We start from the raw sequence: 23303 nt of genomic DNA on the forward strand, positions 1-23303 counted from the left end.
ACCTATAAACTCAAACTGCCCACCAAGCATCTAGATAAGCAGGCAAGGATCCAATATTCATCTCTAATTGGTAAGATAAAGTAATTTGGTTCTAATTTCTTTGCTCTTCTCTATCTCTATCCCAACAACATTAGATACATTTGTGGAAACACGCCTATAATAAAAAGGGACAAAAAAAAAAAAAAAAACCAAAAACCCCAAACCTAACTCACTGCTGTCCAGTCCGTCCGGACTCATAGAGCCCTCCTTGGGTTTGTGAGGCAGTATCTCTACAGAAGTAGATTGTCCAGTCTTCCTTCGGAGGAGTGGCTGGTGGGTTTGAACCGTCAGTGTTCTGGTTAACAGTCAAATGCCTTAGGCACTACATCCCCAGTATCTATGTTACAAAACAGAAATCTAAATGGATGATGACCTGGGGCAATTTCCCTTAAACGAGTGTTTATCTGACATTCATCAATTATCCTATGAAGGCCTAAGAATTGTGACAGTGTAACCTGTGAGGGAAACAGACATTGGCCAAGTAGTTTACTCAGCTCTTTAGTCTTGGCATTAATTTCTGAGTTAGGATGTTAGATTTACTAATTCTGGTTTCCAGTGTTTGCAAGGTACAAGATTTGGCAGCAGGTTATTTCAAAAACTGTAAAGCCAAATGGTACCTTTTGTATCAATTGAGAAACACTTAGCCCTATTGAAACTGCCTTTGTCTACAAGCGCGGATAAAATGAGTGACAGTTCTCTTTGGAAAGCATGGGTGGCTCTGAAAAGAGCCGTTGGGTAGGTTTGGACGATCAGCTAGGTGCACAAGCCAGCGGTTCACTTAGAGCTGGTGTATTTGGTGACGGCCTTGGTGCCCTCAGACACGGCGTGCTTGGCCAGCTCCCCGGGCAGCAGCAGGCGGACGGCAGTCTGGATCTCCCTGGAGGTAATGGTGGAGCGCTTGTTGTAATGAGCCAAGCGAGACGCCTCACCCGCGATGCGCTCGAAGATGTCGTTGACGAACGAATTCATGATGCCCATGGCCTTGGACGAGATGCCGGTGTCTGGGTGGACCTGCTTCAGCACCTTGTATACGTACACGGAGTAACTCTCTTTGCGGCTGCGCTTGCGCTTTTTGCCGTCCTTCTTCTGAGCCTTAGTCACCGCCTTCTTGGAGCCCTTCTTAGGAGCAGGAGCAGACTTGGCAGGCTCAGGCATGTTTGGAGTTAACTACGTTAGCCTCTTAAGAAAACAAGGAATGAATGCGAAGCTGGATATGATCTTTTATTCACATCTCTTATGCAAAGCAGGTTTTCAGTAAAGTCATGTGTTTGATTGGTGGTGAAGTCTGGATGACATAACTATTAATTTGTCCAATCAAAATAAGTGTACTTTAAAATCACGATTCCACCGGTTCAAACAAATTAGTAATTATAGCCAATGGCATAGCTTTATTTTCGCGCCCTGTGATATGTGTAAGTACTGCAGCTCTAGTTTTTTTCACCTTAGTCTAATTACGCTATAGTATTGTGGCGTCATTTCTGGACGTGGCAACAGGGCGCCAAGGCCAAAGAATCGCTCCTCTCGCGCTGGGCTCCAGTTTCCCGTGGGCGGAGTGTATCTCCTGCTCGGCAACTACTCCGCGCGGGTTGGGGCCAGCGCTCGCATGTACCTGACCACCGAGATCCTGGAGCTGGCGGGCAACGCGGCGCGCAACAAGATGCTCATCACTCCGCGCCATCTGCAGCTGCTGGCCATTCTCAACAAGGAGCTCAACAAGTTTCTCGGGCAAGGTGGAGTCTTGCCTAAGTCTAGGCTATATGTTCCCAAAGACCGAGAGCCACAAGGCAAAGAGCAAATTAGTTACAACCAAAGGCTCTTTTCATTTTCCGAGTCACGCACTATTTCTCTTGGGGCAGTTGGCCACTTTTTTTTTTTTTTACTACCCAAAGCTTGTTCTGTGTGTGCAAGTGTCGTGGAATCAAATATTTGAAAATTTCGTGCCTGTTTCTCTAGGGGTAAGATGGAACATAGAGTGCACAGCTTTTTTGCATAGTTGGGTGGCTCTGAAAAGAGCCTTTGGGGTTTGTATAAGCAGGCCACAACTTCCTATTTCTTCTTAGGAGTTGCCTTCTTTGCCTTTGCAGGCTTAGGCTTCGCTGCCTTAGGCTTACTGGCCTTGGGTTTGGCTGCTTTAGGCTTAACAGCCTTCGGCTTAGTAGAACTCTTGGCCGCCTTTTTCGGTTTGGTGGAAGACTTGGCCTTCTTAGGGCTCTTGGCCACCTTTTTAACACCCGCCGCAGCAGGCTTCTTCGTTTTCTTCGGCGTCTTTTTCACTGCCTTCTTGGCTCCTGTCTTTTTGGGTTTCTTAGGAGTAGCTCCGGCGGGCTTTTTAGCCTTGGCAGTGCCAGCCTTCTTGGCTTTGGGTTTTGGTTCCCCAGAGGCTGCCTTCTTGTTGAGCTTGAAGGAACCCGAGGCGCCGGTGCCTTTTGTCTGCACCAAGGTGCCCTTGCTCACTAGGCTTTTCAGGCCTAGCTTGATGCGGCTGTTGTTCTTCTCCACATCGTAGCCACCAGCTGCTAACGCCTTTTTAAGCGCAGCCAAAGACAAGCCATTGCGCTCTTTGGAAGCGGCCACAGCCTTAGTGATCAGCTCGGAAACAGGAGGACCCGCCGCCTTGCGCTTCGCGGCACCACCAGCCGACTTCTTGGCTGCTTTCTTTTTGGCAGGAGACTTCTCCACAGGTGCCGGAGCTGCGGTCTCAGCAGGAGCCGTTTCGGACATGGCGATAAGAAAATACACAGAAGAAAAGATTTCAAATCCAAGGATAGCAAGTTTTGCAATGCTGACTCGCTCCGGCCTGGGGCTTATATAAGGCGGCGCTGCCCTGTGATTGGTGGAGCGTCCAATCCACCACCCTCGGGCAGACTCGGTTCCGCGTTGGTCTCCAAAGTTGTGTTTGTTAGCCTCCAAAATTTAATTAAATGAGAGAAACAATGGTACTGAATTTGGCGCTTTGAAGCTCCAAAAGAGGAAAAGAGCCTACAGGTTCACAAACTTATTTGTGTTTTTATGAACTCTGCGTAAACGATGAAAGATATTTTAAAAAATCCCTTTAGCTTTGCGTATAAATCCACCTGGCTGGTGACATCGCGATAGTTAGTTGTATGTTGCAATAAATTCCTACTAAATGTTAATCTAAAATTTCCTAGAAGGATATGTTCCGGGGTTCGGCTTTTGATTTTTACCGAAGAAGGGACACTAAGTTACTTGGATTTGGCATAAACTTTGTTTGTAAATGTGGTAAGTAACACAGGCACAGGGCAATTGGTTCCCTAATGCCCCAAATTAACCACACAGACCGTGTTTAAAAACCGGTTCTGCCTTCTCGTAATTTCAACGTGCTTCTGTATTTAGTGAACAGGGACTGTGCAGCTTGGAAAAACTCAATGGCCCGGTGAGTTCCTCCCATTGCAGCAAGAGAATGGAGATCTCTTGCTTCAGTCTCTGAAGGCTAGATTCAAGTTCAAATTTAAATTTGGTATGTAATCTGAGGTTCTTTCTCTTTTTCATTCCTGGGCAAGTCCATTAAAACGAGGACAAAAATTGCTAACTTCAGATACTTCACTTTAGATAAATCTCCTAAACCTGCTGAAAATTATTCATGGGCTCCCAGTAGCCTCCAGAATAAAGCTCATATTATTTAGACGACTACCGCTCCTGTCAGGCTTTCAGGACACATTCCCTAATGCTCTTACTAAACCCCTTATGTCTATCAAACGTTAATCAGTTGCATGGTCATGAAAATCATCTTCTAGAAGATATCAAGATATCTTGAAGATATCAAGGTGGATGTTTGTGTGTTTTTAAACTGGGAGGGATCCATAGAAAAAGAACAGGCTATTTTGAGAAGCATTGTTGTTTGTTGTTATTTGCCATTGAGTCGGACTCGACTCATAGCAACCCCCTCCTTGGGTTTCTGAGGTAGTATCTCTACAGAAGTAGATTGCCCAGTCTTCCTACCAACAGGGTCACCTAAGGTGAACAGATTTCAGAGAGCTTACAGAGTATAAAACAGACTAGGAAGAGGGACTTGGTGATGCACTTAAAAAAAATATAATAATGATAATAATAATAAAACAGGTCAGTGAAAGCCCTACAAACCTACAAATAACAGCATACAATTGTCTGATATAGTGCCAGAAGAGGAGTCCCTTAGGGAGAAAGGCACTCAAAATACAACTGGGGAAGAACTGCCTTCTCAAAGTAATGAAGTACAGCTTTTGAGACCTTCATGTGCTGATGCTGTTGTTGTTGTTGTTGTTATGTGTGAGAAATGTCATGCTGATGTGGCACTACTCAATCTGAGAAGAGCTGCAAACATACATTAATAATTGGAAAATAGAATGTATGAACTATGAATATAGGAAAATTGGAAGTGTAAAAAATGAGATGGAATACTTGAAGATTGATATCCTAGGCATTAGTGAGCTGAAATGGACTGGTATTGGCCATTTTTAATTGGACAATCATATGGTCTAATATGCCAGGAATAACAACTGAAGAAGAATGGTGTCTTTTTCATCATCAAAAAGAACATTTCAAAAATATATCCTGAAGTACAATGCTGTCAGTGATAGGATAACATCCATTCACATACAAGGAAGATCTGATAATATGACTTATTAACACATATATGCACCAACCACTAAAGCTAAATATGAAGACATTGAAGATTTTTACCAATGTTTACAGTCTTAAATTGATCAAATATGCATTATCAGGGTGCATTGATAATTACTGATGATTGGAATGTGAAATTTGGAAACAAAGAAAGATCAGTAGTTAGGAAATATGACCTTGGTGATAGAAATGATGCTGGAGTTTGAATGAAAGAATTTAGTAAGAGAAATTCATTCATTCATTGCAAATGTCTTTTTTTGACAACATAAATGGGGACTATACATGTGGACCTTGCTGGATGGAATACATGGGAATCAAATGGGCTACATCTGTGGAAAGAGACAATGGAGAATCTCAATATCATCACTCAGAACAAGGCCAGAGGCTGACCGTGGAACAGACCATCAATTGCTCATATTCAAGTTCAATTTGAAGCTGAAGAAAATTAAAACAAGTCCGTGGGAACCAAAGTACAACCCTGAGTATGTCCCACCTGAATTCTTGAGACCATCTCAAGAAACAAATTTGACCTATTGAACACTAATGACTGAACGCCAGACAAGCTGTGGGATGACATCGAGGACATCATATATGAAGAATACAAAAGGTCATTAAAAAGACAAGAAAGAAAGAAAGAAAAAGACCAAAATGGATGTCAGAAGAAACTGAAATTTGCTGCTTGAATGGAGAGTAGCTAAAGTGAATAAAAGACATGATGAAGTAAAAGAGCTGAATAGAAGATTTCAAAGGGCAATTGAGAAGACAAAGTAAATCATTACAATGAAATGTGCTAATACTGGAGTTAGTTAGAAAACCAAAAGGGAAGAACACATCTGTCATTTCTCAAGCTGAAAGAACTGAAGAAAAAAATTTGTGCCTCGAGTTGCAATATTGAGGGACTCTGTGGGAAAAATATTGAATGATGCAGGAAGCATTAAGGAAAGATGTAGGGATATGTAAAGTCACAGTACCAAAAAGAATTAGTAAATATTCAACCATTTCAACAGATAGCATATGATCAAGAACTGATGATATTGAAGGAAGAAATTGAAGCTGTAATTAAAGCATTGGTGAAAAAAAAAAAAAAGCCTCCAGGAACTGACAGTATACCAATTGAGATGTTGCAATGAACAGATGCCGCTCCGAAAGTACTTGTCTATGCCAAGAAATTTGGAAGACAACTACATGGCTGGCTGACTGGAAGAGATTCATATTTGTGCCCATTTCAAAGAAAGGAATAAAAAAAAAATATATAGAAATCACCAAACAATATCATTAATATCACACACAAATAAAATTTTACTGAAGATTAGAAAAAACAATTGCAGCAGTATAACAACAGAGAACTGCATGGAATTTAAGCCGGATTCAGAAGAGTATGTGACATCATTGCTGATGTCAGATGGATCTTGACTGAAAGCAGAGAATAGCAGAAAGATGTTCCCTTGTGTTTACTGACTAAGCAAAGGCATTCAACAAATTATGGATAACATTGTGAAAAACAGGAATCCCAGAACATTACACTGTGTTCATGAGGACATATACAAAGAGGCATTGGTTGGAACAGAACAAGGGAATACTGTGTTTAAAATCAGGGAAGGTGTGTGTTAGGGTTGTATCTTTCATAGTAATTAATTCAACCTTGTGCTTAGCAAATAATCCAAGAAGCTGGACTATATGAAAAAGAATACAGCATCAGGATTGGAGAAAGACTCATCAACAACCTACAATATGTAGGTGACACAACCTTGCTTGCTGAAAGTGAGAGGACTTGAAGTACTTACTGAGGAAGATCAAAGACTAGTCTTCAGTATGGATTACACCTCAACATAAAGAAAAAAATCCTCACAACTGGACCCATAAACAACATCATGATAAATGGAGAAAAGATTGAAGTTGTCAAGGATTTCATTTTACTTGAATCCGTGATCAACACCTATGGAAGCAGAATTCTAGAAATTAAATAACATATTGCATTGTGAAAATCTGTTGCAAAAAGACCTCTTTAAAGTGTTAAAAAACAAAGATATCAGCTAGAGGAGTAAGGTGTGCTAGACATGTTCTCTTCCATAGCCTCATATGCATGTGAAAGCTAGACAATGATTAAGGAAGACTGAAGAAGAATTGATGCCTTCGAATTATGGTGTTGGCTAAGAATATTGACTATACCATGGATACCAGAAGAATAAACAAATTTGTCTTGGAAGAGGTACAGCCAGAATGCTACTTGGAAGCAAAGGTGATGAGACTTACTTGGTCTCACATACTTTTCACATGTTATCAGGAGGGCGTTCCTGGAGGACATCCTGCTTGGTAGAAGATCAGCAAAAAGGACGAAGACTTTCAATGAGATGGATTGAAACAGTGACTGCAACTGTGGCCTCAAATATGGCAAAGATTGTGAGAATGCCGCAGAACCAGGCAGTGTTTAGTTCCGTTGTACATGGGGTCACTATCAGTCAGAACCTACTTGATGGCATGTAACAACAGAACCATTTCACAGCTGCAAATCTGAAGCCTAGAGAGAAGACAAGTAACTTGCCCAGGGTTATAAAGTTAGTAACTGGCTGTTCTATGAGCCTAAATCATTTGGCCTCACTCTGTTATGCTGAGAAGGTAATGGGGGGTAGAGAGGAAGGCTATCACTGAAGGTTGAAAGAGACAGTAATTTGACTTTACACCTAGCAGACAACCACTAAAGGTTTTTAGGTTACAGAATTCTATTGCCTCTTATGCATGTGACAGCTGGACTATAAATAAAGAACACTGAAGAGTTGATGCTTTTGGGTTGCAGTGTTGGAGAAGAATGCTAAGAGTACCATGGTCTGCTAAAAGGGCTAACAAATCTGTCTTGGAAGAAGTGCAGCCGAAATGCTCCATGGAAGTGGTAATGTCCAGACTTCATCTCACCAACTTTGGCCATGTTGTCAGAAGGAACCATTCCCTGGAAAAGAATATCATGCTTGGTAAAGTGGAGGGTCAACAAAGAAGGAGAAGGTTCTCAACAAGATGGATTGACATAGTGGCTGCAAGGATGGGCTCAGGTATAGCAAAGATCTTGGAGCTGGCACAGGATCGGGCAGTGTTGTGTTCTGTTGTACATACGGTCACTATGAGTTGGAGACAACTCCACGGTATCTAACAACAGATTAGAGAATATGTAGGAAGAGATGCTTGGCCTTATCCCTTTGAATTGTTTTTGTTGAATCAATACCAATAGTTTTTGAAATCTCCAGAAACAGCCAGTGGCTGGGATTTAAGCCTCTTTGGAAGGCCAAATTGAGGAAGAGCTGGGGGCAGCCTTATTTCTCATTTGCCCCAAAACAGTGAGGAGAAAATTTGGCTTGATGTAACTCTTTGTTACATCAACACTGCCTTCTGAAGTGAAGATATATACCCCAAGAAGTAAACAGTAAAATGATGTTGTGGTTATAGAAGATGAGATCAGCAGACTGTAACAGGCAAAATATTGGACAAGATTAATAAATGTGTTAGAAAACCTAGTTTCTGTGCAAACTAGGAAGAACTGCTTTCTGATGCCATATTGGTTTTCAATTACGTGTCTGCTTTTTTATTTGTGAGGGAAAATAATGAAAACCCACTGTCAAAGAGCTTTAACAGGGCATTGTGAACAGTTTTGGAGGGAGAGGGAGGTCATTTGGCAAATGACAGCTTGCAGTCGATTGCAAGTAGCCAGGCCTTTTAGCCGCCCCACCCTTCCCTAGAGGCTATGGAAAACATCACATTGTAACAGAATACCCCTTAGCAGCATAACGTAATTAAATTATCGCTGTGGGATTGGCGTTTAAAGTATGGCTTAGTAACATTGTTTATATGAAGCTACGATCTATATTCCGTTAGTAACAACTCTCTTGGTGAAAACTGAGGGGCTCTGAAAAGAGCCTTTGGGGGGGATGTAAATAATTGTGGACTAATGAAAAATTCAAGCTCTCTCGCCGCGGATGCGGCGGGCCAGCTGGATGTCCTTGGGCATGATAGTGACGCGCTTGGCGTGGATGGCGCACAGGTTGGTGTCCTCGAAGAGCCCCACCAGGTAGGCCTCGCACGCCTCCTGCAGTGCCATCACAGCCGAGCTCTGAAAGCGCAGATCGGTCTTGAAGTCCTGAGCGATCTCGCGCACCAGCCTCTGGAACGGCAGCTTGCGGATCAGCAGCTCGGTGGACTTCTGGTAGCGCCGGATCTCTCTTAGGGCTACTGTGCCTGGCCGGTAGCGATGAGGCTTCTTTACGCCTCCGGTGGCCGGCGCGCTCTTGCGGGCTGCCTTGGTGGCCAGCTGTTTCCGCGGCGCCTTGCCACCGGTAGATTTGCGAGCTGTCTGCTTTGTACGAGCCATGACCTATAAGATGTGGCCGCTTCACACAAGAAATGAGTGAAAGAGGTGGTAGTCCGGGTATTTATAGCCACTCCCGCGTTCTGATTGGACAGTCTACACTACTCGGAATCTGCTGCCGGGTTCATTGTCTAACACAAAATATTCCACGTTAGCACGTCAGTGTAGGAAATGCATAAAGAAGATATTTTACTTTCTTAAAAAAATTATTTAAAAGGTTCTTAGATTTGCGTGTATCAAAGTTACAAGGAAATATTCGCTTGGGTATCGGAACTTCTTTTCCGCTATTTTAAATTTTTTTAGGGTGCTAAAGGAAGGTTGGGCAATCCTACTTCCGTAGTGATACTGCCTCGGAAACCCAAGGAGGGGTCGCTATGAGTCGGGGCCGACTCAACGGCACATAACAACAACAACAACAAATGAGTGTTTATTATATTTTACTCTGATTTGGATGAAAGTTTACAGAGCAAATTCATTTACCATACAGTTCATACAAAATTTGTTTCAGGACATTGACTGCAATTCCCCACTACGTTAACAGCTCCTTCCCACTTCCTGAGGTTACTCTTCCCTGTGTCCTTTCCTAGGCATTCCTGCTAACCCCTCCCCATCTCCCTGTGCAAACACTGCCTTTCTGCTCTCCCATGATCTCTCCAAAGGGTGTTATCTACCTGACATAAAAGTTCACCCCATATGCCTGTCTATTGTTGGGCTGGAAGCCACAGGATTGAAGGGTAACTAAGAGCCACAGTCTCGAGGAGTCTTCCGCTTTTTTAAAAAGGTGTTATGACTGGATTCTTGGCACAAAATTTATTGATTTAAGAGAACTGAGACTAAGGAAATTAACTTGTAAATGGAGGTTTTGAAGTGGTTCAGAATTTGAGTCATTGTGTGCTACACTAATACGGTCTAGTCAGTATACTTAGCTTTGTCAGTAGTGCTGTGCCGTTTACTACCGTGTCGTGGCGCGAAAGGAGTACCAGGACAAAGCGTGCAAAATGCTATAGATTGGGCTGCCAGCGTTAGTTCACCTACCTGGATTTTAAATGAGTCGTTTATAGTTGCGCTGCTGACGGTTGTCAAAAGTACTAAATCAATCATTTTTAATTATAATCACCTTTTTTGGCAAATTTTGTTGTGCAAACCACATTTAGCTAACGCATCATCATGTAACAAGGGAAAATAAAACCATTAGCCTTTTAAAGTGCACCAAGCTCTTTACCAGACTTCGTGGGTGGCCCTTAAAAGGGCCTTTGGGGAGTGGAAATATCGAAGAGAGCCTTAGCCGCCAAAGCCGTAGAGGGTGCGACCCTGGCGCTTGAGCGCGTAGACCACGTCCATGGCGGTGACCGTCTTACGTTTTGCGTGCTCGGTGTAGGTGACAGCGTCTCGGATTACATTCTCCAGGAAGACTTTAAGCACCCCGCGAGTCTCCTCGTAGATGAGGCCAGAGATGCGTTTAACACCGCCACGACGTGCCAAACGCCGGATAGCAGGTTTAGTGATACCCTGGATATTGTCCCGAAGGACCTTGCGGTGGCGCTTTGCGCCCCCTTTGCCCAGACCCTTCCCGCCTTTGCCACGACCAGACATGACTACGACCTGATAAGCTACTGCCTGCTAATGCTTGAGGTGGTGTTTTATATAGCGTTGTATCGGACCTGTTTGGGGACTCCTCACAGCAGCTATTATCAGCTAGTTCACAGATCTCTAGCCCTGCCTACATTTCCTGGAGAGAGAGAGAGAGAAAAAAATAAAAAATAGAAGAAAGAACGAAAGAAAAGGCGGTGCTTAAACATCTAGTTTATGCCTGAGCAAAAATTACTATTGGATATATAGGGGTCCAACAGCTCTTCCGGCTCTGCGCCTGCGCACCAATGCACGGCCCTTCCTTTGTTCCGGCCGTGCCCTGCAGTTTGCTGCTCGCAGTGAAATCTTAGCATTGAAAGCTCGCCGCTGGAATCGAGGGATCCATCTTGAGAGGAAGGATCTCACTCATTTCAGCTCCTGAAACTGTATAGTGTGTGAAATACTTCCATATAATCCCGATTTAATGCGTCCTCAAAAGTATTTTCCATGTAATCTTGATTTAGCCTAAAAAGAGGCAGACTTCACTTAATGCTGCTTGATTCGATTACAGCTTCAAGGTGGGGCTCCTCACCTTATTAATATTACTGCTAATTTTTTAAATTTTCCATTTAAAATTCATTTGCCATACAACAGTTCCTACACAATTTGTTTCACGACATTGACTGCAGTTCCCCACAATGTAACAGCTCTCTTCCCACTTTCTCCCTGTAGTTACCTCTGCCCTGTGTCTTTCCTTCCCATGCACTCCTGCCCCCTGAGTTGTGGCCCTGTGCAATCACTGCCCTTCTGTTCTCCCATGACAACAGGAGTATAACTACCTGATGTAAATGTTCACCCCATATGCCCTCTGTTTGTCTGGAAGCCACAGGAGTGAGTTTGTTACCGGACCAAACGCGGGTCCCTGCCCGGTGCACAGTCAGGCCAAAACAGTTTACACATGGAGATGGAGAGGAGAGAAAATTATTTATTGCAAAGCAGCAGTGCAAGGAGTTAGGGGTAGTTAGTACCCAGATCTTAACTCCCCAGATGCCATGGAAACACAGTTTTTGTAGGTTTCAGGAGAGGGGGTTGTGCATATACCCAAAAGGTTGAGGAATTTGGGGCGTGAACGTGAAATGGTTGACGGATGAGTCACTAATTTCTTGTTATCAGCTGAAAGGGGCTTGGGCCAGGGGAGAGAGGTCAGCAATTAACTTTTGTTCCCTTATGTCCTGGGACCAGAGGTCATTTACAAGTTGTTTCTAAAACATTTCTATTGTCCATGGCCAGAGTTAATCTACAAGTTATTTCTAAAATACTTTTAGCAAGTCTATCATCTGCAGGGGGAGCTCTGGCAGCATAGTGGCTAAGACACTTGCCTGCTAACCAGACGGGAGGGCTGGCGGTTCAAACCCACCAGCCACTCCTCGGAAGGAAGGTTGGGCAATCCTACTTCCGTAGTGATACTGCCTTGGAAACCCAAGGAGGGGTCGCTATGAGTCGGGGCCGCTCCACTCCACGTCACATAACAACAACAACAACATCATCTGCAGGAAGGAATGTTTTCCATCAGTTCTTTAGGGAACTGAATACTCATCTGCCCGGGTGGGAAAATAGTTGGGGGTAATCCAGTTTACGTATTCCCCTGCAGGGTCTTATCTAATCATCTGTCTTAACTAGGGTGGGGGAAATAGTTGGGGGTGATCCAGTCTACCTATCTATTACCATCCAGGTGCCAGGGTGGGGGAAATAGCATGGGGTTTCAAGTTCAGTTGACCTGAAGGATAACTAGGGCCCATAGTCTCAGGGGTCTCACCAGGCTCTATCAGATCAGTAAACCTGGTCTTGTGTGTGTGTGTGTGTGTGTGTGATTTTGAGTTTTGTTCTAGATTGTTCTCCTGCTCTACTCAGGATCTTCTGCTGCGCTCCTCACCTTTAGCAAAATTCTTTCTTGTTCCTCTTACTTGTTGAGTCACCTTCCCTTCTCCCTCTTTTTCTTGCCACCCCCAGGTACATATTTAGGAAGTGCTGACTTTTGTTTTCTTTCCCTTCATTCCCTTTAGATGCTGTTTAGAAGCTCTTTGAAGGGCCGCTTTCCTTTGCCATTTCCTTGGAGAATGGATGAAAGGATGGGAATGCCTCTCAGAGCTCAGGGATTCCGGACACTCCCCTGTTCCCCTCAAGTAGGACATCAGCTGCACCCAGAAACCTCATCCCTTGAATTTACAAATAAAGTTCAGAATGCAGAGACCTCAGATGACTTTATTTCAGGAAAAGAGTATAAAAAGACACTGTGATTGGTTGGTTTCCAAGATCCAGCTGGAATTCTCTCCCTCAGGACCCACTTGCTTGTGTTCCTCAAAATATCAGATTCTGTTTTTTCCCTGTGAGACTTTGACAGCCTAATGCCCCACACTCCCTCTTCTCTTTTTCTGTCAGTAATGTTTACCTTTTATGTTTCAAGTATGTGTGATTGATTATTCACTTGTTCAAAAATGATCTAATTTTATGCTAAGATTTATTCTCTCCAAGTACATTTTAAACTCTTCTTCGATTAGTGTAGGAGCTCTGGTAGCATAGTGCTTAAGGCACTTGACTGCTAACCAGAAGGCTGGTGGTTCAAACCCACCAGCCACTCCTCGGAAGGAAGATGGGGCAATCTACTTCCATAGTGATACTGCCTCAGAAACCCAAGGAGGGGTTGCTATGAGTCGGGTCCGACTCCACAGCACGTAACAATAACAACAACAATAATGATTAGTGTACATGCAAAACAGTACATGTCCCATGTTCTATCAGTTAACCATTTCTCATTGAACTTCTAGGCTGGCCTCTCTGTCCTTCTGTTAAATAATAATGGAATACCTGTGCTTCTCCTTGAAGATGTAAACCCTATTTCTGCAGGTAAAATAATCCCACCAATCTAAAGAGAAATGTTATCTCTTCCCCTTGAAATACACAAAAACAAGGCAGCATTCTGTCTCATCAAAGAGCAACTGTCCTTGAATATGTTATTTCAATGAAGAAACACTAAGAAACCTTATCCTTATGAGTGTTCATTTATCTAGTGAAGATAAAATACTCTGAAAGAGCTGTGATTATTTTGGTTGTCTTGACAATGTGTCCTGAGTATGATGCTTATATTGTCATTTTCAAAATGTGTACTTGCTTGTGAATTCTCTTTGTTAAATCAGATACTTTGTTATTCTTTTTTCCTACTTGCATTGAGGAAACACATTGGCTGACTCTGGAGATTTCATTATTTAAACAGAGTTTGAGAATCCTGTTGCACTTAAAAAAATATATTTTAATATTTTCTTTTTGTTTTCCTTAGCAAACAATAGTTTTTGGTTTAGCAAACATTGGTGCTAATTGCTGTGACTTGCCCAATATGCCTTTGTTGATTGCATGGAATAAATACTGTGTTTTGTTTTTTTTCTCCTCACGTGATGGGAGATTGAAAACCCTATGGGCACACTTGACTCTGACATAACATAGTGTTGCCATGAGTAGGAGTTGACTCAATGACAACTGGACTAGGAGTTTATGAATTAATGTCTGATCACACAGAAATTGATTTATTGATGTATTGCTAAGTTAAATGAAAAGAAATGTGAGATTCTCCCTCCCCCCAGCCCTGCAGTGCTAGTAATAGCCAGAGGTGACCATACAAGGTCCATAACTGCAAAGCAGCTCTATTTGAGCAGCTAGAGTTTTCATCGTCTTTTGAAATGTGTACCAGTACTAAACCTGTCTTTTGAAATGTGTACCAGTACTAAACCTGTCATAAGCCTGACGGAATAACAACAAAAGAAAATCCTGCTGATTCCTGGGCAACGACTAAGGCAAATACCTGAGGTTCTGGACTATCCTGTGGTGAGGTGTAGAACTGTGGGATGGGGTCATCTCGTATAGTCTAGATGGACTCTGTTAGATGGCTTCTGTCTCTTCTTTTTCCCTATCACATTAATTATGTATTGTGTAACAAATTACTCCAAAACATAGTAGCTTACAAACAACAACTTTATTATCTCATACAGTTTCTGAAGGAGCTCTCTTGGTGTAGTGGTTAAGGCACTTGGTGGCTAGCCAAAAGGTTGGTGGTTCAAACACACAAGCTACTCTGCTAGAAGAAAGATGAGGCAGTCTGCTTCTGTAAAGATTTACAGCTATACATATTTGATGGCAGTAAGTTTGGTTTTGGTCTTGATATAGTTTCGGAAGGTCAGGAATGAGAGAGTGGCTTAGCTGGGTGGTTCTAACTCCCACTGCCATCAATTCAATTCTGACTCATAGTGACCCCTATAGAGTTTCCAAGGCTGCAAGTCTTGCCGAAGTAGATTACCTCATCTTCCTCCCACAGAGCAGCTGGTGGGTTTGAACCACTGACCATCTGGTTAGCAGCCAAATGGGTTCTGACTCAAGGTCTCTCAAAAAGTGAAAAGTCAAGCTTTCAGCAGAGCCTGCAGTCATCTGAGGCTTAACTGGGAGGGGGTGGAGATAGCTCAGCCACATAGTTATTGGTAGTTCCTCACTGACTGTTGGAGAAGGTCAACCTGAGCTTTACAACAGGTGAGTTTCTCTGCTGGGCTGCCTGATCATCCTCCCAACAGGGCAGCCGGGATCCTTCAGAGCAAATGATCTGACAGAGAGAGAGAGCAAGCAGGAAACAGTGTCTTTTTTGACTTAGTCTCTGAAGTAGCTCAGCATCACTTTAGTTTTCTGGTATTTGTTTTATTGCATTGGTTAGAAACCAGTCTAAGTCCAGCCCATAATCAAGGGGAAAGTCATTAGGCTCTACTTTTTGCAGGAAGGAGTTATTTGTTGTGTAGGATTTTATCATTGTTGTTGTTAGGTGCTGTCAAGTCGTTTCCGACTCATAGCAACCCCATGCACAGCAGAATGAAACACCGCCTGATCTCACGCCAGCTCCATGATCCTTGCTATACTTGAGCCATGGTCGCAGCCACTGTGTCAATCCATCTCGTTGAAGGTCTTCCCCTCTTTCATCGACCCTCCACATTACCAAGCATGACATCCTTCTCCAGGGAATGGTCCCTTCTGACACGTGACCTGGGTTCCCTCTCCTCATCTGGATCCCTGCAGCTGACTCCTCGATCTGTTTTATCTTAGAAATTTAATAGAGAAATACTCAGGTTTGATATTTATAAACTCATTTAGTTTATTGCAAGGTAGTCATGGTAAGGCATGCAAGTAAAGTCTCACATCATTCCTTTAGAAACAGAGAATTAGAATTAATGTTACTGGTAGAAAGCCTAACAAAGGTACAGATATTTCTAAGTTCATATTATGAGTGCTTATACATATATAGAGAACTCTGGTGGTGTAGTGCCTAAGGCACTTGACTGCTACCCAGAAGGCTGGAGGTTCAGTCCCACGAACCACTCCTTGGGAGGAAGATTGGGCAATCTACTTCCGTAGAGATACCAGCTTGGAAACCCAAGGAGGGGTCGCTATGAGTTGGAAATGACCCGATGGCAGTGAGGGTTTTCTTTTTTTAATATACATATGTATTTCAAAAATGTAATATAATAGTGTCTTCTACTTTGTAGGATTAGAGATCATTATAGAAACATACAAAACAGTGTCAAAGAATTTTTAGGCATTTCCTAAAAACCACCAGTTCTATACCCAGATATAGGCTTCAGATAGAAAATGCCCTCACTAGTCCGTGGTGGACCTGGAACTTCATATTCCAGAAGACTCCAGAATCCTAGCAAATGTCCTTGCTGAGGAGTTAGAAGAGATCAGAATAACCTTTAATTTCTGCCTGCTTTATGAAAGAAAAACAGGCCTTTCTACCATCTCCCCAGTTTTTTTATTTATCTATTTAATTACTCTCTTTCTTTATTATTCTGTAGCCAATGGAGGTTTATCCAGATCTCATTCCCACTTTACTTTCAGCCAAAGATTATGGAAAGCATTCTGAAACTATATCCACCAGCTCAGTACTGTCCACCAATACCTGGTACCATTGGAAAAGATAATCTTCCAAGAGATAGTAAGGGAGTGAGTAACTTGTGCCCTGTCTAAACCCTACAGACTATTATCAGGGTCACATACAAAATACACATGTGAAAATATTTTAGAAATGGTAAAGCTTTTGAAACCGAGTAAAGTAAAAACTATTTCTCCCACCCTGGTTAAGGCAGATAATTAGAGAAAACCCTGGTTGGTAATAGATAAGTAAACTAAATTACCCTCAACTATTTCCCCCACCCTGGACTCCAGTTGGAGACAGATGAGTACTCAATTCCTTAAAAACTGAATGGAAAGAAAACATTCTTCCCTGCTATTTCCTTAGCCACAGATGATAGACATGTTAATGTGTCTTAGAAAACAACTTGTAAATTAACTCTGGCCCACTGACCCAAATTCCTGAAATTTTTTGTGAATATGCATAACTCCCTCTACTGAAACCTACAAAAATTGTAATTTGATGGCATTTCAGGGAGTCAGATCTGGGTACGAGCATACCCCTACTCCTTGCATTGCTGCTTTGCAATGAATAATTTTCTCTCGTACTCACTCGGTTTGTAAACTGTTTTGGCCTGACTATGCACGGGGCAGGGACCCGCGTTTGGTACTATAACACTTTATATAATTGTTGTTGTCAGTATTATATCTGTTCACTGTGGAAATAAAACATAGTGGTGACTAAACATGTCTGGGATGAACTGTGTGATACAGGACCTGGGAGTGGTCAGCAGAAACCTGAGATTGAGTGTGAGCTATCTCCTGTCTGAAAGTGAAGGCAGATTAAAGGGAGTATTGGAATTTAAATATAAGATTATCTGAGGAATTATTATATAGGAGATAAAAGAGACCATTTTATCTCTTGGGCTAAAACTGTACTTATTTATGAAGCATATTTATTTAAGGTAAGAAACAAATGGGCTGACATCTCTCTGGGCTTTCTTTCTAGGATGCTAATATATCTATCCATTCTGAACTCTGAGGAACAAATGAAATAATATATGCAAGTGCTTTGTGAATTTTAAAGCAAAGAATGCATAACAGATTAGCAAACTCATTCATTAAACAAGTATTTATAGCGCACCTGTTCAGTGTTGGTCTGTTTTATTCCAGGGATACAATAGTGAATGGAACAAGAAAACTTTGGCCTGTGATGTGTGTATTCCATAGGAAGATAAAGCGAGTATAATTTGATTTTTAAAACTTTGATTCACACAGATTTTGGGGAACAAGTGTCTCCTGGATCTAGTGTTTCAAACACATAAGTATGTCATGTAAGAGATACAGAATCATAAGGAAGCCATCAGAGTGGTAAGCTGCTGTTCTAAAGAATTCCACTGTGGCTTATACTGCAGTGAAGTCACTAATATAAGGGCAGGCAATCACCTTTCAGGGCTCAGCAACTAGAATTTGATGGCAGAGGAGCAATCCACAGGCATGTACCTGTATTATTATCTTCCTGGAAAGTGGCAAAAATAAAAACCGGTGGATGGGCTAATTTTCTAATTTTATGGTATCACGATCTTGGAGTGAAATGTGAAGGATAGTAAACATTTCAGAGCAAGAATAGTAAACACTTCAGAGCTTTATCTATAGGGTTGCCAGAAGACAAATTACTGATAGACAAGAAATGCAATTCGCATGAGAATTAATACTAAACACTAACACCTTCTATAAAGTGCCAGCCATATTCAGGTTTTGTTTGTTCCTTTTGTAGATATATAAGATTCAGTGGGGGACAAATTTAAGTCAATTTAACTATGGCTAGATCCTGGGCAAAACACCCACATCCCCTGAGTTCACTTAGTCACACATACACAGGAACAAGTGGAAAATTGTTTCCGTTTGTATTCTGGATTGGGAAGGGGATACAAGTATCAATTCTCTGAATCCCATTGACAGTCATCTAGTACCCAGGTAGGTCAGGAATTTTATCTGTGGTTTTCATCTGTATAGTTGCTTTAAAATAGCTGATGTGAAATGAACATTAATTTCTTTTACATGAGACAAATGCCCCTATTGTGTAGTTTAGTAAAGTAACACTTATGTTGTTGAAGGTAGTGTAGTAGCTTCCTAAAGTTCCTCCCCTTTCAGACATTTTGACCCGCAATCTCGTAGTGTTCACAGCTACTTTAATCGAGAAGATGAGTGGCTCTGAAAAGAGCCTTTGGGAAGGCAAAAATCTTAGCTACATCAGGTGGAGAACAGCTTAAGCTCGTTCCCCACGGATGCGGCGGGCCAGCTGGATGTCTTTAGGCATGATGGTCACGCGCTTGGCGTGGATCGCGCACAGGTTGGTGTCCTCAAAGAGCCCCACCAGGTAGGCCTCGCACGCCTCTTGCAGCGCCATCACGGCGGAGCTCTGGAAGCGTAGGTCAGTCTTGAAATCCTGAGCGATCTCACGCACCAGCCGCTGGAACGGCAGCTTGCGAATCAGCAGCTCAGTAGACTTTTGGTACCGACGGATTTCGCGCAGCGCCACAGTGCCCGGCCGGTAGCGATGAGGTTTCTTCACGCCACCGGTGGCGGGGGCGCTCTTGCGGGCAGCCTTAGTAGCCAGCTGCTTGCGCGGGGCCTTGCCGCCAGTAGACTTACGAGCTGTCTGCTTGGTACGAGCCATAACTGTAAGAGTTACACCTTACTAAAAGACGACTGAGCAGCGGCTCCTGGGACTAGAATTTATACTCACGTTCTGATCCTGATTGGTCAGAATTGTTACAGCAGTAACCTGATTGGTTCTTGTATCAGGCTTTATTTGGTTCCTCCCACCCTCTCTGAACTGTTTCGTTTTCCATGCTTATTCATTTATTTATTTCCTATTTTTACAGGAAAGAAATTATTGGTGCACTACATACTGTTTGAATTTACGGACTTCAACTTTATTACGATTTCACCACAGAAAGGGAGGCTGACCCGTTATTTGTGGAAGTTAGCGTGTAAACTATTCTTAAAGAAAGGCCTTTTTCTTTTTCCTTTTCAGATAATGAGGGGAAAAAAAATCCAGAAGTGTATTATTGTATTATTTAGTCTCTTAAAGTTCTGTTCCATGTTCCATCACTGCATCATCATGCTCTGCTTTTAATGACCATACGAAAACTTTGGACAAAGATGGTTTAAAAACACTCTGGCAGAGCGCGCTCTGCCTAGGGCAGCGGAACTATACCAACGTGATGTTAAGGAAAGAGGTCTTGATGTATGTTCTATCATATACCAATGCTTAATTCTTTTCACTAAGTGATTTTGATGCAAACAGCTGATTAAGTATTCAATACGAATCTTAATCAGTATGTATGAGGTTATAGGTTTGGATTGATTAGTGATTAGAAGTGTTCCAGTAAATATGGGTGGCATCGAGAAACAGCGTTTGGATTAGGGCTGAGGTTTTAGTTGACCAAAAGATCTATTAGCAACCCACAAATAAAATAAGTATTTTGAACATTCTTTCCTGGAGCAAATGGTTACAGCATTATTTTCAGCAACAGAGGACGGGACGGAGAACAATAAAGGCGAGCTGTATGTCCACGCTTTAATCTAGCTCGTTATCTGTGAATGGCTCAAAAGACACATTGTGTTCAGTTCTTATTTAGAATTGATTGATGGCTCTGAAAAGAGCCTTTGGTTTAGTTATGAGGCTTAAACAGGTGGTGGATTCCGAATTTATTTGCCCTTTGCTTTGTGGTGACTTTCAGTCTTCTTGGGCAACAGAACGGCCTGGATGTTAGGCAGGACGCCGCCCTGGGCGATGGTGACTTTGCCTAGCAGCTTGTTCAGCTCCTCGTCGTTGCGGATAGCTAACTGTAGGTGACGCGGAATGATACGGGTCTTCTTGTTGTCGCGGGCTGCGTTGCCCGCCAGCTCTAGAATCTCAGCATCAGGTACTCTAGCACCGCCGCCAGATATACCGGAGCGCCAGCCCCAACTCGCTCGGCATAGTTCCCCTTGCGAAGCAAGCGATGTACACGGCCTACGGGAAACTGGAGACCGGCGCGAGAAGACCGGGTCTTAGCTTTGGCACGAGCCTTACCTCCTTGTTTGCCCCGTCCAGACATTACTAAGTAATTCGGACTTGTGCCAAAAGTGTAGACTGGTCATCAAAACGCACTTTTTATAGCCACTGTGGGGCGCGAAAACAAAGCTATGCCATTGGCTAGACGGCCCTTTCATCATAACCAATGCAAATACAGTTTTTTAAAAATTCATGTTATGACTGGACAACATTGAAGGTCGTGTCATTCCCGAAGAGCCGCCAATCAGGCAGAACTTTACTCACCGTCATTTGCATATGACGCTATAGACCACAGAACGCAAGCAGTCCACTGTTCCATTTTAGTATTTTTTCCTTTCTCAATCATGCCTGAACTGGCTAAGTCAGTTCCGGCCTCGAAGAAAGGTTCCAAGAAAGCAGTGACCAAGGCTCAGAAGAAGGACGGTAAGAAGCGGAAGCGCAGACGCAAGGAGTGTTACTCTATATTCGTATACAAAGTCTTAAGCAGGTCCATCCAGACACCAGTATCTAGTCCAAGGCCATGTTGTTGTTAGGTGCTGTCCAGTCGGCCCCGACTCAGCGACCCCTCCTTGGGTTTTCGAGGCGATATCACTATGGAAATAGATTGCCCAACCTTCCTTCCGAGGAGTGATTGGTGGGTTTGAACCGCCAGCCTTCTGGTTAGTAGTCAAGTGCCTTAGGCACTATGCTACCAGAGCCTTAGGCACTATGCTACTATGTCCAAGGCCATGGCCATCATGAATTCGTTGTCAACGACATCTTCCAGCGCATAGCAGGCGACGCATCCCGCCTGGCGCATTACAACAAGCGCTCGACCATCACGTGCAGGGAGATCCAGACCTCTGTGCGGCTGCTGCTGCCAGGGGAGCTGGCCAAGCACGCCGAGTACGAGGGCACCAAGGCCGTAACCAAGTACACCAGCGCCAAGTGAGCTGCCTGCTGCAGTTTATATCTTAAAGGCTGTTTTCAGAGCCACCCACACTAAGAAAATAGCTGGTCCTTTTTGCCGGAGGTCTTGTTTCTGTGGTGAGAGGGGGAGGGCCTTCGGGACTGGTTGAAAGAGAAAAATAGGAGGAAAAGGGGAAATGAAAAAAGACACAAATTCTCGTGTGTGACATGCAGATTTAGTCTTTTTTGACACCCTTTGAAATTTACCCTTGCAGTTTTGCTACGCTGCAATAGCAAAAATTTCCCGTTCTGTTAATTATCAAGGCAAGCAACAGCTGCTGTATTGTTGGGCAGCAGTACTATTTGAAAAGCCCGCCACGAGCTGCAATTGGCTAGTTTGTCATTTTGATTAAGCCGGGCTTTGCAGACAAGAGTCGGAAGCTGAAAGTTAACTGTTTGATTTCCTGCAGTCGGATTCTGGTCTATTTCCCACACACGTCAAAATAGGGACTGTAACAGCCCTGACTGCAGCACGGAGTGTTGGCGACAACATGTGTGCAAAGTAGAACTGCTCCATATGGTTTTCAATGCTGTCATCTTTCCGAATAATGTCTTGTTTGTCTTCCGGGGCGCGTCGTGGTGGATTTGTACCGTCAGTCTTTGGGCTAGTAGTCCAGTGCTCAATGATTTATGTCAAAACGTGGCGTGAACAATAAAGATCAGGGAAGTTCCTTAAGGATGAAATGTTAAGCAGCGAACCCAGTAATTTGGGAAAGCGGCCTCTTATAATGTTTTCATCAGACATCTAGGCCAGGATTTGCCTGGGCAAGGGAGCTGCTTTCAGGCTGCAATTTTAAGTTCGTGATTAGGAATTCTGGAACAAAAGTGGGAGAACCCAGTGTTTTAGGAGAATCCGGGCCCAGAAAAGGTCACAGATTTAGGAGGCGGGCCAAAAGCTTGGCGCTAGCTAAGAATACTAGGGAGTGGACAGATAGTTTTCACTTAAATTAGAAAACTTTAACCCCTTGCAATCTCTCAGTAGTGTCTAAATTCTCCTTTCTTCCATTTTAGTGTTAAAATCTTCCGCTACCACGCCATCCCCTTCCTCAAGTAAATGATTGCTATCGTAAATCTTATTTATTTTTCTCCAAACAGAAACAAGAAACTCCAGCCTCATCCTCATTCTAGGCTTCAATCCCTCCCCCCTCCTGCAGCCGCCGCCATTTCCTTTTCCGTTTTTTTCCTATTGTCTCTTCCCTTAAAGTTGGGAGTGGCCGCTCAACCTTGAACAGTCTTGACCCTGTCACAGGCAAAAACTCCTCTGAAGTCTTGTCACCAAGTCAGTAAGTCATGCAAAGTATAGAGTTTGTCGTTCACTTCCCTAAAATGAAGTTCTCCAGTCTCTGCGTCCCAGTCTCTGAAGCTCCGTGCCTTGGGGGCTGGGGACAGAGCTCACGACAAGCTACACTGCTTGGTGGAGAGAGTTTCTCTTAATTCCTTGTGTTCCAGAAGTCATCCGCATCTCTTTCAAGCCTTGCTTTCTTACCAAGATTCCCCTGCTCCCTCCCCCGGCCTCTTTCCCCGCCTCGCCCCCCGCCCCGTCCTCCTTCAGGAATCATCTAAGTGATTCCCGTGGAGTGGCTGAACACAGACTATTGCCATCTTCTGCCATCTTCTGGCAAAAAGGCAGAAGGCATTTTGCCTTCCAGACCCGTTTTAAATGCTTCCTTTGTACCTAAGGCACTTGACTGCTAACCAGAAGGCTGGCTGTTCAAACCCATCAGCCACTCCTGGGGAGGACGATTGCGCAGTCTACTTCCTTAGTGATGCCTC

General features: G+C 43.3%; 3 protein-coding genes and 2 pseudogenes across 3 annotated transcripts; 1 reads left to right on the top strand and 4 right to left on the bottom strand.

Moving 5' to 3' along the window:
• Positions 1 to 813: 813 nt before the first annotated feature.
• Positions 814 to 1194, bottom strand: LOC103210985 (histone H2B type 1-C/E/F/G/I). The gene has a single exon (XM_007956895.2). The coding sequence runs from the start codon at positions 1192 to 1194 to the stop codon at positions 814 to 816; it is 381 nt and encodes a 126-aa protein (XP_007955086.1).
• Positions 1195 to 2085: 891 nt separating this feature from the next.
• On the bottom strand, positions 2086 to 2760 carry H1-5 (H1.5 linker histone, cluster member). The gene has a single exon (XM_007956894.1). The coding sequence runs from the start codon at positions 2758 to 2760 to the stop codon at positions 2086 to 2088; it is 675 nt and encodes a 224-aa protein (XP_007955085.1).
• Positions 2761 to 10291: 7531 nt separating this feature from the next.
• LOC103211000 (histone H3.1-like) lies at positions 10292 to 19196 on the bottom strand. Its single transcript, XM_042783113.1, has 2 exons — positions 18792 to 19196; positions 10292 to 10630 (listed from the first exon to the last, which is right to left on the bottom strand). The coding sequence occupies exons 1-2, from the start codon at positions 19194 to 19196 to the stop codon at positions 10292 to 10294; spliced, it is 744 nt and encodes a 247-aa protein (XP_042639047.1).
• A 1037-nt stretch (positions 19197 to 20233) lies between these two features.
• On the bottom strand, positions 20234 to 20625 carry LOC103210989 (annotated as a pseudogene).
• Positions 20626 to 20926: 301 nt separating this feature from the next.
• On the top strand, positions 20927 to 21513 carry LOC103210990 (annotated as a pseudogene).
• The last annotated feature ends 1790 nt before the right edge of the window (positions 21514 to 23303 follow it).

Source organism: Orycteropus afer, unplaced genomic scaffold, assembly GCF_000298275.1.
Source record: "Orycteropus afer afer isolate SDZICR_OR568_19922 unplaced genomic scaffold, OryAfe1.0 scaffold00684, whole genome shotgun sequence".
NCBI lineage: Eukaryota > Metazoa > Chordata > Mammalia > Tubulidentata > Orycteropodidae > Orycteropus > Orycteropus afer.

Bases quoted from the DNA above. Each gene is read 5' to 3' on its own strand.
- LOC103210985 (XM_007956895.2), bottom strand. From the start codon at position 1,194: ATGCCTGAGCCTGCCAAGTCTGCTCCTGCTCCTAAGAAGGGCTCCAAG.
- H1-5 (XM_007956894.1), bottom strand. From the start codon at position 2,760: ATGTCCGAAACGGCTCCTGCTGAGACCGCAGCTCCGGCACCTGTGGAG.
- LOC103211000 (XM_042783113.1), bottom strand. From the start codon at position 19,196: ATGGCTCGTACCAAGCAGACAGCTCGTAAGTCTACTGGCGGCAAGGCC. The intron at 10,631-18,791 runs GCTTAAGCTGTT...CTCAAGCATTAG, and splicing joins GCCGCATCCGTGGGGAACGA to CAGGCAGTAGCTTATCAGGT.